Source organism: Aquarana catesbeiana, linkage group LG03, assembly GCF_042186555.1.
Source record: "Aquarana catesbeiana isolate 2022-GZ linkage group LG03, ASM4218655v1, whole genome shotgun sequence".
NCBI classification, from domain to species: domain Eukaryota; kingdom Metazoa; phylum Chordata; class Amphibia; order Anura; family Ranidae; genus Aquarana; species Aquarana catesbeiana.
This window is the reverse complement of record NC_133326.1, coordinates 618015692-618033388: the sequence shown is the minus strand read 5'-3', so window position 1 is coordinate 618033388 and position 17697 is coordinate 618015692. Positions and strand designations below refer to the sequence as shown.

At 45.8% G+C, this 17697-nt stretch overlaps 1 protein-coding gene across 5 annotated transcripts in view; it reads right to left on the bottom strand.

The window, feature by feature from the left end:
* The window catches only part of RHOBTB2 (Rho related BTB domain containing 2), a 79874-nt gene that overhangs the window by 22302 nt on the left and 39875 nt on the right, over positions 1 to 17697 (bottom strand). Inside the window, exons 1-6 of one of the 5 annotated variants that reach the window (XM_073622299.1) lie at positions 13392 to 14001; positions 12526 to 12692; positions 2782 to 2983; positions 2558 to 2661; positions 2154 to 2339; positions 708 to 1612 (exon numbers count right to left, since the gene is read on the bottom strand). In XM_073622299.1, the coding sequence (XP_073478400.1) occupies positions 708 to 1612; positions 2154 to 2339; positions 2558 to 2661; positions 2782 to 2983; positions 12526 to 12530 (1402 nt within the window). In that variant the 5' untranslated portion in view covers positions 12531 to 12692; positions 13392 to 14001. Of the gene's footprint in view, positions 1 to 707; positions 1613 to 2153; positions 2340 to 2557; positions 2662 to 2781; positions 2984 to 12525; positions 12693 to 13354; positions 14002 to 17697 lie in introns of those variants that run through there. The other 4 variants (XM_073622300.1, XM_073622301.1, XM_073622298.1 and 1 more) reach the window with 4 other exon arrangements.

Sequence of the window (17697 nt, the reverse complement as noted above, 5' to 3'; positions counted from 1 at the left end):
CACGAAACCCTTGGGACATTAAAGATGTAGAAGTAGCCTAATGACCCCTTTTTCTAAGTGCTAATATTCCCTAGCAAAAGTGCAGTGTATGTGAAGTTTAATACACTAACCTTTTCCTCTTCACTTCACCAGAGACAGGAGCCAGTGCTACAGAGGAAGCATCGGTTATGTGGCTTCCTGCTCCCTCTATGGCTGCCTGCTTCCTCTGCTGGCACTGGCATCATGTACTCTGATGCTTTGGGACGGCTGTTGATCATGATCAGGGCTTGCCGACCTGCCATCCCAGAACATAGGCAAGTGCTTCCCTGGTTTGAGGTCGCAGGCCACATCAAAAGGCTCCAGAGCCACACATTGCTCACCCCTGGTCTACAGCCTGCTTATGCCATGAATTTATACACTAGCTTGAGTCAACACAGTGGGAAGGAGGGTAGAGTAGACAGCCCCTCTTGATGCCAGCTTCCCTCAGGGAAAAAGTGTTGTGATTGAATAAAGTTATCAAGCCTGTCCATCTGATCTTTATCTCTAAAAATAGTTGTCCAAAAGTGTCTTGTGTTGCGCACAAACACAAATCTGCCTGCGATCCTGCAAAAGACATTGGTATTTGGCAACTGCCATTTTATATCAATGCTAACTGCACAACTGTCTATGCCTAACCCACACAGTGCAGCCATAATCTCTATCAAGCTATTCTATGTTCATCAACTCACCAGAGAAGATCCCCTTTGCTAGACACTCCTTAATGCGATTGCTCCTCCTGACATGGAAAGCCCTGGTGATTTCTTGGTTCATGAAGGCCTCTCTATTCAGAATGTTTGCCACCATCATTCGCAGGTCAAACACCTCCAGCAGTTCTGCAATATGGGCAACTTCCATAAGCTCTTTTTCCCGTTCATCCAGTCGCCCAGTGTATAAATATTTAAGGACTGCTCTGAAAGGTCCAGACCTCACTGAGCTGTCCATCTTTACAACAGTCACTCTTCTGGCCCTGTAACCAGGTGGCTCTTCCAGAACACCACTTCGTATGCTTTCAAAGGCCCTGCTCCATCCTGATAAGTCTCTGTCCCCTTCCCTGCCCAATGTGCCATCACTGGCTGAGGTTCTCATTCCACCTCCCTCAGTTTCTCCTGAAGCCTCACAAGCGTCAAAGCTGGAGGCACGTAGAAGGGGGTCCCTGGCTTGGGCAGGTGGGTCTCCATCTTCCATGAGGAAAAGGTCACAAAATTTAGAGGAAGCAGTGGAGAGGTAGATGCGGTGGGCATAAATACGAATCCTTTCTTGGACCACCAGCACCACATCAGCACAAGATGCCTCCTCCAGAAGGTGCCCAGGATGATCCTCACTTTGTGCTGGGGGATCTGGAACAACAATAACGGGTGGAGGAGGCCGTGGAGGAAGAAAAGGAGCCTGTGGTAGAGGTTTACGCACAGTTCGTAAATGTGACTTCCAAAATTGTAAATGGCGGCGGGAGATAAGTGCTGATCGGATGGCATTATCAAAAACCTCCTTGATGCCACACTGAGCAACCACACTAGTTTCATAGTATGGAATGCCCAGCTCTTTGGCTACTTCCCGACCTTTCTCAGGTGGAAGAATCTCCTGAGCGCGGATTGGCCTGTTACAAAGAAAAAACAAATGTTAGAAGCAGTTGAGCAATAAATTAGTTTAAATAAGCAAGAGGACACACCTTTTCCAGATTTAGCATGAAAGCTAGGCAACTAGTGTATTCAGGAGGAGTGATCAGTAATATCACACAAGAATAGAATGAAAATTTCGTTTGTTAGGGACCTTGGTGACTCCCAGGGATTTTCCTCAATTTGTAGGGATTTCTTGTTGTGGCTATGGGACAAGAAGTGAAGGAAAATCCCCACAATGGAACAAATATGCCCAAAAAAACTTTTGCCTTCAGTTCTACTGAACTGCATTAGAGAAGTAACACTAGAATAGTGATAATAACATAGAAAGATCATTTTTGACAAGTAAAAGAAGTTTTAAAGCAAACCTTCCGCTTTACATTCAGTCTTGCACAGTTGTACAGGCTGCTCTCCTGTACTGAAATTGCTTCCTCTGGATACTGGCACTGAGGTTGAAAACTATTGCCCTATTAAAATAATACCAATGCTAAATAAATTGCAGGCAAAGGGACATAAACACACCTGGCTAAAGGGCGGCGAGCGCGATTCACAGCTTCCAAATCGGCGTAGCGCAGGTCCAACTGACATCCAACCAAAATAACAGGGGCACGGGGACAGAAGTGCTTTATTTCTGGGTACCACATAGTTTGTACATGCTGGAGGGAATTGGGGTTAGCAATTGAGAAACAGAGAACGACCACATCAGACCTAAAACAAGGGAGATAAATCGAAGTGTATGAGCAGGGGACATTAGTAAAAGGCATACAAAAGTAATCCTATTTAAACTGGTATTTCATGATTGGCTGGCCAGTGGTGGGTTGAATTACCTGGCAGCTTTTTGTGCCCCTTGGAGACTCCTGTAGTTAGATTATCACTACAGGAGTCCAAGGGTGAGCACTACACAAGCATGAATGTGACAGTCCTACCTTCCATAAGCAAACCGCCGGTCTTTATGATGGTCTCCAAATGTGTCCCAAAGCCTGAGGGACACACTGACATCATCAACCACATCCCGGGAACGTTCCAATACCTAAACCAGAAAATAACATATATAAAACATAATAAAAAAGGGATAACCTTTTAGGAGAATTAGCACTTCTACCCAAAATCCTTAGCTAAACATGGTCATGTACACACAGAGTATGCTCACCTCCTGGCACACACGATATTGATCTATGGCCCACACAGTTGGCACATGTGTAGCAAGAAGTTGATATTGAGTAAGAGTGGCATTACATGCTCTTGCACAGATGAGGCGTGTCTTTCCAACAGCGTTGTCTCCAACTACTACACACTTTATCGTCTCAACATTGGGACGCTCATAATCCATATCAGTGTCCAACAGCTGGGATCTAAGGAAGAGTAAAAAGAAAGGAAATACATTGAGCAAAGGACATGGCTTTTTCTTTCACACTATTCTCACCCTAATCCCGCCATTCCTCGGGAAAGATAAGTAAAGTGATGCCAAATAATGGATGTGGTCAGGGCTCACCTTCCCCCCCATCCACAACTCATCCCCCCCCCACCCCATTCACAGCTCACCCTCTCCCCCCTGTCCACAGCTCACCCGCCCCCCATCCTCCAGGTGGGAGCAGAAGCTGCCTCGGAAATCCCCAATTTAAAAAAATGCAGACAGTTGTGGCGTTTGGACCTGGGAAACTCATCAACAGATGTGGGGCAGGTGCACTGGGTGCCAGCGTTAGCACACAGAAGCCGATGGAGGAAGTGAGCAGTATAGAAAACTTTCTCTTCTGGCTTCTGTGTTAAGTGACAGGCTGGAGATAAACCACATGAGAAAGTAACAATTGCTACAAACAAACAACCAACACCCATCAGTTACCATCAAGGTTGCCAACCTCCTGCAGCATTTGTTACTGACAAAACCTGGAAAATTTACTGATGGAGCACATTTTTTACTGACAACCTGAAAAATGACAGAACTCCTATTGAAAACCAACCAATCAATATTTCAACAGTATAAACATGATATGGAAAACACTGGCAATGCCCATACCAAGTAATTTGCATGGTTTACACTTAAAAAGTCAACATAGCATGACAAATTATCAGCCCCTGATATTTACTGATAGTTGTAAAAAAAAATCACTGATTTTTAGTAACTGTCAGTAAATTTACAACCCTTGTTTCCATTACAGTTCATGAGCAGATAAAATGATTGAACAATCATAGACACTTGCAAAGACCTTCCTACTCCTTAGGCTGGGTTCACACTTGAGAAGGCAGCAGCTCACAGCAGGAGTCCGGTGCGTCTCCATTAACTGTTTCAGGTCCGATTTCAGCCCGAATTTTGGTCTGAATTCGGACCTGAAATGGATCAAAAGACGCACATTACTCTTGTGCAATTTGCATTGGAGCCGCTGCGGAGACGTGTGAACGGGCTCCATAGAGAGCCGGTTACAATCTTTGCGAAAGTTATAGACAAGCCATATAATACAAGAGAAGTAATAAAAGCAAGAATAAGCAAGGACATTTTGCTCAACTTAAAAAAAAAAAAAAAAACATTGGTGGAAAATCTGTCTACAAATTAATCAAAAATGGAAGACATGGCCCTAGCTGAAAGCAAGCAATTAAACTAAGAGAAGTGAACTGGGAGAATCTGTCAAGATTGGAAAAATTACACAGATAAGGAACACTATCTTCTAAAAGACAAAGGAGCATCTAAATAATCAGTGTACCCTTTCAACACATTGGCTCCTAAATGATATCCAATGAAGTCAATCAAGTTTACTAATACAGCCTCACATCATTTTAAAGTCGTAAGAATTTCATAGTTGTACCTATGTAAGTGTAGGGATTAGTATTTTTGCCAAATTCCTTTTAGTATTTTTGGGAATTCTGTAGTCAGCAGTGGGCTGTAGTCAGCGAAACCAAACATGATCAGGAGTGTTTCTTTACAGGAGAAGTGCTAGAAGCTTAAAAAAAATAAAAATGAAAACACATACTCACCGATATGGCTAGAGCATCGGTGTGATCCTGCAGCCTGTGAACTTAGCAATCACAGGACCACTGATCACTCAGTTCTCAAGTCTGCTCTGAGCACAAAACGGTGACTGTCAGTCACCGCTTTGTGCTCTGCTCCTCCAGTGCACGCTGAAGTGCCAGTGTTCTATCGAATAGTGCCCTTCGCTAAAAAGTGCCTGCGCATACGGTGTACGGAAGGGCACTCCAGCTGATTTCCCGATCAGCTGGAGTGACGTCACCATGACGCATGCACACATCGTAGGAGGCATTTTTGGACGGGAGATACCATTTGATGGCCACAATTGAAAGCTATGCAAAGAGCGGAGGGAGACCGTAGTTGTCAGATTGAGCCTCGCTGTTGCAGGGCGGGTTGTGGCTGTGTTAAAGGGCGGGTTTTGTCTGCGTTGCAACCCACCCTTAGACACAGGCAAAACCCGCCGTTTAACACACCAAACCCGTCCCGCAACACAGACATGGTATCCGTGAAAAATGGCACCTACGATGTGCGCATGCGCTATGGTGACGTCACGCCAGCTGATCAGGAAATCAGCTGGTGTGCCCTTCCATTCTGCGCATGCGCGGGCACTTTTCAACGGAGGACACTATTCAATAGAACACCGGACTGTGGTGGAAGCAGCTGGCTCAGGCTCTTAGTGGCGTGGTGAGAGGCTGAGCCAGCTGACAATCATGTATATGGGTAGATACCGACATTATTGTTGGGAAACATCCAGAAACTGGAGTGGCTCTGTGATGTCAACCAATGGAGGGCTAATAAGTGCACTCCTGTGACCCGCAAGAGTAGAATGGCCAAAAAAAGCTTTGGCCATACTTCTTTTTTTAAGTATAAAATGTACCGGTATTTTATCTGCTATATGTTTTGTATGCACCCAGCAGGGTGTGCCAGAGAGACATGATTTTGTGTTATGGATTTGCTAGCCTGGTCACTCAGTGGGCATGGGGAATCTACTGAAGTATGCTGGGAAAAGTAATAAATATCCAAGGCAGTTCCTGTTCTCTTCTCTCCCAGGTGCATGCACTCTAAGTCAGATAGGGTGAGGAATAATTAAGTGGGAAGTTATACACAGAAACCTTTCTGTGCAGTCCTGCCTTGGGAGTAGAGATTAGGATACCACTTGAACCTCAACTGGCAAGAAGCCAGAGCTTTGCAGGATTCTAGCCAGTGCAGTCAGTGATCCAGAAGGTAACAATGGGAAACGTTAGAGAAAGACCTAAAGAAACTGAGGCCTAGAGTATGAAATCCAGTTTACTTGGGGATATTCTGACCCAAACCTCACCTTCTTTTCCATATTGCCATGTCCAAAAAACTTTTTTCTATTGTAAAAATCTACTAAAGTGACTGGTGCCCATCAATTCTGAACATCCAGTGGAAAAAAAACACACCTCAGATAAAGGTTTCTGGGAGTTTACTGTAAATAATTGGCCTTAGAAAATTTGCAATGTTAGTCACAGAAGGACTGAAGAACATTATTTAGTGTTAAATGTTGACCGTGCAGCCACCCTTACATATGTATTTACATATCTGTTGAATGAAAATAGCATCAAATTGTATGGTGAAAATCCCTATTTGGACTTTCTCACTTAAGACATGTCGTCATTCAACAGCATCTTTTTGGAACAGGGAGTAAAGCTAAAACCTTATTGGCTGCTAGTCGCATCTCTTATACCCAACCTTCCTCCTGTTCTACCATGACCGCAATGTGATTTTTGGTGCATGTCTAACCTCAGAACCTTACTTTTTCTGCAGCGCCATGCCTGAAATTTACATTACAATAATTCAATCTACATTAGTCACTAAAAAGGAGTGTTACCAGGGTCTACCGCTGGAGGCTGCAACTGCGATTTGTAGACCAGCACACACAGAGAAGTACAATTTGGATGATAACCAATTAACCTATTAGCTTGGCTTTTGGAGGGGGTACCCAAAGGAAACCCAGGCAAGTACAGGGAGAACATACAAACTCCATACAGCTAGTATCCTGCTTGGAATTCAAACCAACAACCCCAGAGCTGTAAGGCATAAGTGCTAACCACTATATTACTGTGCTGCCACATTCCTTCCCTTTAGTTTTACTAAATGCCACTGTTATCAAGAGGATATTATCAAGATGCCCTTCTTGTTATAAAGCTTGAGTAGACTGGATACTTGCAGATAAACCTTACTGGCTAATGTGCTAGTCTATGTACAGTTACTCTTTAAGGTTACATTCAGCCTTACTTATCATAGTGTCTGAAGGACAATTTCACCTGACAGGACAACAAACTTGGTTAGACCTTACTCTTTAGGTCCAGTTGGACTGCACCATTTGCTGTGACCTCCAGAAAATGTATGTCCTCCATGCTCAAGTTGCCCACTGGCATGACAGTCGATCTCATATCTATTTTATGAGGCAGACACCTACCACCTGCAGCCAAATTAATATAGGTCTGCTAGGAACGGCAGAGGGAGTCCCACTGCCATCCTCTCTGGGCACCTTTAGGCTACCCTGGACAGACAAGCAATCGCATTCATGGCAACAGCTACATCTCTCATAATACAAATATAAAAAAAATATGGCCAAAAGGAAAAGGATACTCCATCGAACTATGGAGATCTGGTTTCCAGTGAGGGGTATTGTTTTTGCTACTAACCTTGTGGCAACAATTTTCTGCATGTCTGCGCCCTTGTACACAAAACCAGCTCCATAAAGACATGATATGACAAATTTGGGGTGGAGGAACTGTGTGGCCTGCACAAAGCCCTAATCTCAACCCTACTGAACACCTTTTGGATTAGTTGGAACATCACTCAAAAGCTTATCCAACATCAGTACCTGATCTCACAAATGGGCACAAATCTCCACAGACACACTCCAAAATTTTCACCCATCCAAGTCTTTATGGACCTTGCTTTGTGCACTGGTCCAAATCATTTCGTGGAGGGGGGGGGGGGGGGATTATGGTGTGGGGTTGTTTTTCAGGGCTTGGGCTTGGCCCCTTAGTTACAGTGAAGGGAACTCTTAAGGCGTCAGCATACCAAGACATTTTGAACAATTTCATGCTCTAAAACTTTGTGGGAACAGTTTGGGGATGGCCCTTCCTGTTCCATCATGACTGCACACCAGTGCACAAAGCAAGGTCCATAAAGACAAGGATGAGCGAGTTTGGGGTGGAGGAACTTGACTGGCCTGCACAGTGTCCTGATCTCAACCCAATAGAACACCTTTGGGATGAATTAGAGCAGAGACTGTGAGCCAGGCCTTCTCGTCCACATCAGTGCCTGACCTGACAAATGCGCTTCTGGAAGAATGGTCAAACATTCCCATAGACACACTTCTAAACCTTGTGGACAGCCTTCCCAGAAGAGTTGAAGCCATTATAGCTGCAAAGGGTGGGCCAAATCAATATTGAACCCTATGGACTAAGACTGGGATACCATTAAAGTTCATGTGCATGTAAAGGCAGGCGTCCCAATACTTTTTACAATATAGTGTGTAGCGCCTACCCTGATTTTCTGCATGCCTGATGGTGACTACCAGGGGTAGGGATGGCTGACATACATTCTCAGGGTGCAGGTTTGTGGGCATGGTGGGTGATGAACAAGAAAAAAAATTGGGTGCCAGTCACTTTTATGCTTTAAACAATAGAGAAGTTTATTTCTCAGAACAGGAAAAATGTGGGAGAGAGGGGATTAGGGCACAGGACACCCTTAATAACTATCAGCAACAGGCAGATTGGCAAATTCCTTAGACAAAAATAGGCGAGATAGACAGCAGTACAGAAAAAAACAGCCTTTAAGCTGAACCAGCACATCTGTACTTTGTAGGATAGGCCATACCTCCCAACCGTCCCGGATTGCCCGTGAAAGTCCCGCTGTGGGAGGTCTGTCCCGCGTCCCGGGCACCTTCATTCCGGGACAATACAATGTCCCGGAATTGCCCCACTGGTCGATCTGATGCCCCCCTAAAAATTGCCGCCGCATTTCCGCTGTCCCTCACTGGCCGCTGTACTAGATTTGGCCGAGACCGCTTCATTTCACCCCCAGACACAGCCTGGCTCCCTGCCAAAACAACTGGTTGCTAGGCATGGCCCGCCTGGCGTCTAACAACCAGTGACGTCACGACAAGGAGAATGGAGCCCCAGCATTTAGCCAAAGGAGGAGTCCTCTTCGCGCCTAAGCTCCACCCCGGCCCCGCCCCTGACTCCGCCCCCGAGTCTTCCCTGAGTGGAGCCCCAGCATTTAGCCAAAGGAGGATTCCTCCTCGCGCCTAAGCTCCGCCCCCGGCTCCGCCCCTGACTCCGGGTCTTCCCGAAGGCTGTTCCTGCGCTGGAATAAAGGTAGGAGAAATGCTCCCTGCACTGCCCTGACTCGGAGTACACTCATGGTCACTCTGCTCCCTCCCATACACTGCCCCTCTCCAGTCATGCTGTACAGTCCCCCCATACTGCCCTCCACTACCCCCCCATTATACTGCCCCCCTCCCATTTTACTGCCCTCCACTACCCCCCCCAATATACTGCCCTCTACTACCACCCCTCCCATCATACTGCCCCATTTCCCATCATACTGCCCCCCCCTCCTATTATACTGCCCTCCACTAACCCCCCCATTATACTGCCTTTCACTGCCACCCCCACCCATCATACTGCCCCCCTCCAATTATACTGCCCTCCACTGCCACCCCTCCTATTATACTGCCCTCCACTAACCCCCCTCCCATTATACTGCCCTCCACTACCACCCCTCCCATCATACTGCCCTCCACTACCACCCTTCCCATCATACTGCCCTCAACTACCACCCTTCCCATCATACTGCTCTCCCTCCCATCATACTGCCCTCCACTAAACCCCCTCCCATTATATTGCCCTCCACTACCATCCCTCCCATCATACTGCCCTGCACTAACCCCCCTCCCATGATACTGCCCTCCACTACCGCCTCCTCCCATCATACTGCCCTCCACTACCTCCTCTCCCATCATACTGCCCTCCACCCCATCATACTGCCCTCCGCTGCCTCCCCTCCCATCAGAATGCCTTCCACTGCCTCCGCCCCCAACATACTGCCTTCCACTGCCACCCCTCCCATCATTCTGCCCTCCACTGACACCCCTTCCCATCATACTGCCCTCCACCCCATCATACTGCCCTCCACTGCCACCAACTCCCATCAAAAACTCTAAAAAAAAAACAATGGATAAAATATAATGGTAAAAAATAATAAAAAAAAAAAAAAAAAAAAAAAACTACTGATCCTGTCCACTGCCCTGCTGATTATGTCTACTGCCCTACTGACCACGTCCACTGCCCTACTGACCACGTCCACTGCCCTACTGACCACGTCCACTGCCCTACTGACCATTTTCTCTGCCATACTGACCACTTCCACTGCTCTACTGACCATGTCCACTGCCCTACTGACTGACACCATTCACAGTCCACACTGACACCACTGGCGGAACTACCAGCAAAGGTTGCACTTGCAACTAGGCCCTGGCCTTCTGCCACCATGGCCGGGCCCAATCTGCTGTGGGACCATGAAGGGTGATGGGATCAGTGGGAAGGGCTCTGGGCTCAAGGGAATGGCCCAGGTTGGAGGTCGGGGGGCCCTTCATGGTTTCTTGCACCAGGGCCCCTGAAGGTTCTAATTACACCTCTGCTGCACCCTGTATATAGCTCGTCTCAGAACCCCGCACCCTGTATATAGCTCATCCCAGAACCCTGTATATAGCTCATCTCAGATCCCTGGACCCTGTATATAGCTCATCCCAGATCCCTGGACCCTGTATATAGCTCATCCCAGATCCCTGGACCCTGTATATAGCTCATCCCAGATCCCTGGACCCTGTATATAGCTCATCCCAGATCCCTGGACCCTGTATATAGCTCATCCCAGATCCCTGGACCCTGTATATAGCTCATCCCAGATCCCTGGACCCTGTATATAGCTCATCCCAGATCCCTGGACCCTGTATATAGCTCATCCCAGATCCCTGGACCCTGTATATAGCTCATCCCAGATCCCTGGACCCTGTATATAGCTCATCCCAGATCCCTGGACCCTGTATATATCTCATCTCAGAACCCTGCACTCTGCACGCAGCTCATGCCAGAACCCTGCACGCAGCTCATGCCAGAACCCTGCACGCAGCTCATGCCAGAACCCTGCACGCAGCTCATGCCAGAACCCTGCACGCAGCTCATGCCAGAACCCTGCACGCAGCTCATGCCAGAACCCTGCACTCTGTACGCAGCTCATGCCAGAACCCTGCACTCTGTACGCAGCTCATGCCAGAACCCTGCACTCTGTACGCAGCTCATGCCAGAACCCTGCACTCTGTACGCAGCTCATGCCAGAACCCTGCACTCTGTACGCAGCTCATGCCAGAACCCTGCACTCTGTACGCAGCTCATGCCAGAACCCTGCACTCTGTACGCAGCTCATGCCAGAACCCTGCACTCTGTACGCAGCTCATGCCAGAACCCTGCACTCTGTACGCAGCTCATGCCAGAACCCTGCACTCTGTACGCAGCTCATGCCAGAACCCTGCACTCTGTACGCAGCTCATGCCAGAACCCTGCACTCTGTACGCAGCTCATGCCAGAACCCTGCACTCTGTACGCAGCTCATGCCAGAACCCTGCACTCTGTACGCAGCTCATGCCAGAACCCTGCACTCTGTACGCAGCTCATGCCAGAACCCTGCACTCTGTACGCAGCTCATGCCAGAACCCTGCACTCTGTACATAGCTCATCCTACAACCCTGCACTCTGTACATAGCTCATCCTACAACCCTGCACTCTGTATATAGCTCATCCTACAACCCTGCACTTTGTACGTAATGCACTCCAAACACTGCATTCTTTTATCCTTTTTTTTAAATGAATGTGCTGGGGTATGTATGTATCCATGAGACTCTTGCTTGTGGAACAATAATAAAAGCATATTTTATAGATACAAGGAAGCCCAAGTTTTGTTTAATGATGCCCATTAAGCTCCTCCCACTGTCAAAAGTTTGACCACGCCCACATTTGCCGCAGCGCGCTATGCAAGGTTACTTCCTTCCTCAAGTGTTTCTCATTCTGAAGTTCAAAAGTTGGGAGGTATGGGATAGGCTGTCTCCTATAGTAACGGAACTTTAGTCACAGCTTCATACACTGATTCCCTTGGATGAGTTCTCTCTTAAAGTCCTCCCAGCTATTTCATAGCCTCCAGCTACATGAAGAGTCACCTCTGGTACTTCCTTAAAACTCCATCCCTCTAGAATCGTTTCCAGATCTTTTCTCTGCATAAACTTGAACACCCGGATAGGCCTTGGACAGGCCTAGCAGCCGGTAGCCACCTGGATAGGTCTCAGGCTTAAGGCCTAGTAGCCAGGAACTGTACACACATCCACCCAGGCCAAAGCCCTGGGCGGGAACACTAAACCTGATCACCTTCCATTAAATAGCTTTTCCCAGCATTCATAGCAGATTGGCTGAGAAAAGTATGTTTATCCATAACTGAAAATGTACTGTAGCTCATCATACTAATGTCAAAGGCAACAGTGCCACCTACTGACAAAAACACAATTGAATGGAATTAAACAGAAGTCATGTAATCACTAAACACTACAAATTAGCCAGGCTGGCTACCACCCAGCACAACTAAATTTACCTGTAACCCTATTCATAACCCTAGGGACAAGGGTATATTATATATTTTACACACACAGTATATACATTCATAATAAGAACCAGAGCTACATTTTAAGCAACCCCTCCCAGTATATAAAGCCAGAGATTTGAAGAAACCCTTAAAGCCGAACTCCAGGAAACCTATAAATTCTCCCTTGCATTGGAGCTGCGCCCACACTGTAAGGGTTAATTGCTCCTTTAGTCTATGGGGCACAGTGAAAGCATTTTTACTTACCCCATCCTCTGTTCCCCTGGCTTAGGTGGTAGACTGTCCTTTGGTGTCCTCACATCCAATGTAGGGCTATGGTTTCTGCATCGGTCTTAATGATGTAAAAGGACCTTAGACTGCTGCAGCATAGGAAAGAAGAGGCTGCAAGGACCAGTCTAGCAGTCCAGAGGAGCCTGCAGGAGTGGAGGATCGGGTAAATAAATCTGCTTTTCCAAATATGTAGAGTGGCATTGCTGGCTTTCTAAATACTAATCACATGGTTGTTATGCTGATCCAAAGGCTTTAAAAGCTCTGACTTTCCTCTTACTTCATTGGCTGCCTCCTTGTTCCAGTTTGGACAGAGATAGCCAGGTAACTGTAAATTTCAGACAGAAGTCAGAAATGGAAATCTCTGTATTTCTCTACAGTGCCAAGACAGAAGGAAACAACAGATCTTATTTCATGCACATTATTGCAGTACTTTAAGTGGGACAAATAATAAAAAGCCTGCCGCATCTATAACGCGACGATCGGTGCTACAACCCAATTACTGGAAACCAGGACATAACACACTTTGAAGTGCCGTATCTCCAGGGCAAGGAGCCATGTTAAAAATTAATCTTTGACTATTCCTTAACTGCAGTCAGACATCTGTGGAAATCAGGCCGCGGTCATGAGACCTAAGATCAAAGTTCAAGTTCTGCACAAAAGGGCAATTATATCAGGAAAATGGAATGCAATACAGTAAAGCTATAAGATACGGTATAAATACACAAATACAGGTACATGTACACTGCTAATACCCTACAAGTGGAAATCACCCCCAATTCTGCAACCATCAACCGCAGCCACACACAGCTTATACTACACCCAATCCAGGCCTTGTCCCGTACATCGCCGCCATGATGTCATCACTGGTGCATCTTCTCGGTAGGTTTCAAATCGAAAAGGCCGAGGCTATGTGTATAGGTGTCTAGCTATAAATATATAATGTAACACTATGCTGTGCGTGCCTTTTATCTCCATCTATACCCTGAAATGTGTGTGTGCCCTCATCTGCGTGGGTTAGTCATGTCCCATGGGTATATGTGTCTTTTTCTGTACAGATCCTAGCATGTGCATGAATTTGTGATTTTTTTTGCAGACTGGTGCTAAAATTAGCCTCTCTAATGACGTGTTTAATAGACTGATTTATGTTAATGTATGATTGCATGTGCATCTGCCTGTGCGGTGTGAGCGAGCATGGCTGTGCAGGGTCCCTATGTCACATCGTCAGTGTTCCTCTGTCACAGATGCTGTGCCTGTGTGTGTTGCCTGGATAGAGATCAGTGTGTCCTTCTCAGTGTTGGTGCTTGTGTACCACAGCATGGAGCTGCCTGTGTCATCCTGAGCGTGGATCCCTAGCAGTGATGGTTGCCGGTTGCGACTCCTGGTTTCCAGCACAGAGGTGTGTGTGTGTGTATGTGTGTGTGTGTTTCTAACAACAGGGAGGAATTAATTTTAGCTGGAAGCGAGTCTTCAGCACCGCCTGCAGGTCCTATTGCACAAGTACAAGCGCTGGAGATTGCAGATGCAGCAGCTGCTGAATAGGGGCTGATGACGAGGGCGATCGCACTGCATTCACCCAAGAGTGAAGCCGAATGTCATTAGAATATTTGGTTGCACGATCATTTGTGGTTTTTGTTTTTACACTCACAGCTTGATTCTTAAAGGCCCCTTTCACACGGGTGGATAGAATTCAGCTTTTAGCTGCAGATAGATCAAGTTATCTACCGCAGCTAAACTCAGACAATGCTTTCCTATGGGCCCCATTCACACACTGCATTTAGCAACAGTTTCCTTACATGGGGTTTGGTTAAAAAAAAAATAATTTGACTGCGTCCAGGACCGATTTTATTGCAGATATTTGCAGCTTTCTGCACAGAACCGCAGGTAATCGCAGTGTACTATTTCACCTGCAGATAGCAGCGGCAACAAGGAAAGAAAAACAACAGGAAGCACTTCAGAAATGGCAAGAATGTTCCAACGCACGTAAACGCAGCTAATCGCAATGAACAACTGCAAGTGAACGCTGTGCCAGGATTCTCTGAATTTCAAAAGAATAAAACATGCTTTTAACATCGGCAGAACAGCCGCCCGTGTGAAAGGGACCTAAATGTGTTCCAACCTTAAGAGCTCCTTCATACTATTTGCAATGATCTGCATTTTTCTGCTCAATTAGGACACTGCTAGGAAACATAGAAAACAATTGATTGCCATGTGTCCCATTCATATGGCAATGCTGGTGTAATGTGCAGTGCGCATAAAACGCACCACGTCACTGGATGACGCCACGTCATCGCACGGAAGCAAAACGCACTTACAGTAGAGTTGACTAAAGAAAAAAAAAAAAAGAACAAACAAGCTAAAACGTGCATCACACTGCTACCTGCCACAGCCGGCACTTCACTAGTCGGCATGGGGAAATACTACATTTTACCACACAGGCTAGTGTGAACATAGCCTAAAGCCTCGTACACATGATCGGATTGTTGGCCAACAAAGCGTCAGACTTTTGTCCGAAGGGCGTGTGCCAGAAACTTGTCTTGCATACAAAACGGTACACAATTGTCAGCCAACAAACACGAACGTAGTGACGTACTACGTGGAATTTCAGCTCTTGAGAGCCACCCTTTGGGCCCCTTCTGCTAATGTCGTGTTTGGTGAGCATTGATTCCGAGCATGCGTGTTTGTACTTTGGACTTTTGTGTGACGGACTTGTGTACACACGATTTACTAACCTGTCATCCAACATTTGTTGGCGGAAAGTTGGACAACAATTGTCTGATGGAGCGTACTAACGGTCGGATTTTAGGCAAACAGTCTGTCATCACACAATTCCCTGTCGAAAATCTGATCGTGTGTACGAGGCTTTAGGCTAGCCATACAATATACAATTTTCTTGTACAATTTTCCTTTAGATTTACCAAAACCATATAATATGAGGTCAAACCTAAACACTTTCCATTTGTATGCAATCAGGCAGGCTCTTAACCACTTCAGCACCGGAAGATTTTCCCCCTTAATGATGGGCCATTTTTTGCGATACGGCACTGCGTCACTTTAACTGACAATTGCACGGTCGTGCGATGTTGTACCCAAGCAAAATTGACGTCCTTTTTTCACCAGAAATAGAGCTTTCTTTTGGTAGTATTTGATTACCTCTGCGGTTTTTATTTTTTGCGCTATAAACAAAAAAAGAGCAACAATTTAAAAAAATTTTTTTTTTTACTTTTTGCTATAATAAATACCCCCAACAATGTTTTTAAAAAACAATTTTCTTCATCAGTTTAGGCCGATATGTATTCTACATATTTTTGGTAAAAAAACTAAATAAATAAATAAATTCGCAATAAGCGTATATTGATTGGTTTGCCTAAAAGTTATAGCGTCTACAAAATAAGGAATAAATTTATGGCATTTTTATTATTATTTATTTTACTAGTAATGGTGTTGATCTGCGATTAGCGGTACTGCAACACTGCGGCAGGCAGATCGGATACTTGACACATATTTGGAACCATTGACATTTATACAGCGATCAGAGCTATAAAACAACAACAAAAAAAAAAAAAAAAATTAACAGGCAGCAGCTTCAGCTGCCCACAGTTAAAATGGCTGCAGCCAGACTCAGTAGAGGGAGATTTCTGTAGCATATTTGGCAAGTACAGAATCACAGTATATATAAAATAATATGCAAAGTGGTTGGAGAGAAGCTTCAGAATGGCAGAGATGTTTTAGCAGACTGCAGAGATGTTGTGAGCAGACTGCAGTTCCTCTTTAACCACTTGCCTACAGGGCACTTTTACCCCCTTCCTGACCAGGCCAATTTTCAGCTTTATGCTCTGTCGCACTTTGAATGACAATTGCGCAGTCTTGCAACACTGTACCCAAACAACATTTTTATCACTTTTTTGAGACAGATAGAGCTTTCTTTTGGTGGTATTTAATCACCACTTTTTTTTTTCCTCTAAACAAAAAAAAAAAAAAGAATTACAATTTTGAAAAAAAAAAAGAAGTTTTTCTTAGATTCGGTTATAAAATTTTGAAACTAAGTAATATTTCTCCTTCACTGATGCGTGCTGGTGAGGCTGCACTGATAGGCACTGATATGCTACACTCATGAGGAGGCACTGATAGGCATCACTGATAGGCACTGATTAGCAGCACTGGCGGGCACTGATAGGCATCACTGATAGGCACTGATTAGCAGCACTGATGAGGAGGCACTGATGGGCACTGATGATCAGTGCCCTTGTCACGTCACATTCGGCTACCCATCACATTTTGCTACCCGCTGGAGTGCACATGCGCGATGCCGCCATATGCGTTCCAACACTGTTGTAAGACCTCTTTGCCACAGGGTCGCTCGCCACACTTCGTGCACGGCCTCGCTTCGCTCTGCATAATTATAAGCTGACTCGATGTCCACTTGGATGGTGGGGCTTGAACCTGGACTCAGGGGTGTGGCCACAAAATTCTGCACAAGCGCAGATCGCCACAGTGTTGGAAAGCATATGGCAGCGGCGTCGTGCATGCGCAGTCAAGCGGGTAGCCAAATGTGATGGGTCGCCATATGTGATGCTACACCCTGGCTATCAGTGTAGATGTCCCCTGTGTGGATTTGCCAGTTATCAGCTCTCCTTTCTTCACACACTGTCAGTGATTGGACACAGCTAATCAAGTGGTAAAAAAACCTCCGTAATTGGCCTGCCTTTACACACACACACATGAACTTTAATGGCATCCTAGTCTTATTCCGTAGGGTTCAATATTAAGTTGGCCCACCCTTTGTAGCTATAACAGCTTCAACTCTTCTGAGAAGGCTGTCCACAAGGTTTAGGAGTGTATATAAAAAGAACAGTGCAGCGCTGGATATATATCCCAAATGTGAAAATGTGTTGAATCAATATATCAAAACATAAAATGGCAACAACAATGAGTGACAACCAATAAAAATATAGATCAACTGGTATACGGTTAATCGACCATAATTGATTATATAAACGTGAACAGCAATAAATATAAAAGGGTGAAGGTGAAAAATAAAGTCCCAAAAAATATTGATGTTCAAATATGGAATCCTGGATCTACGTTCCAACGCAGGTGCTGCCCACCACCTAGCGAATAGTATTGGAGGCTTACCAGACAGCCGGCGAC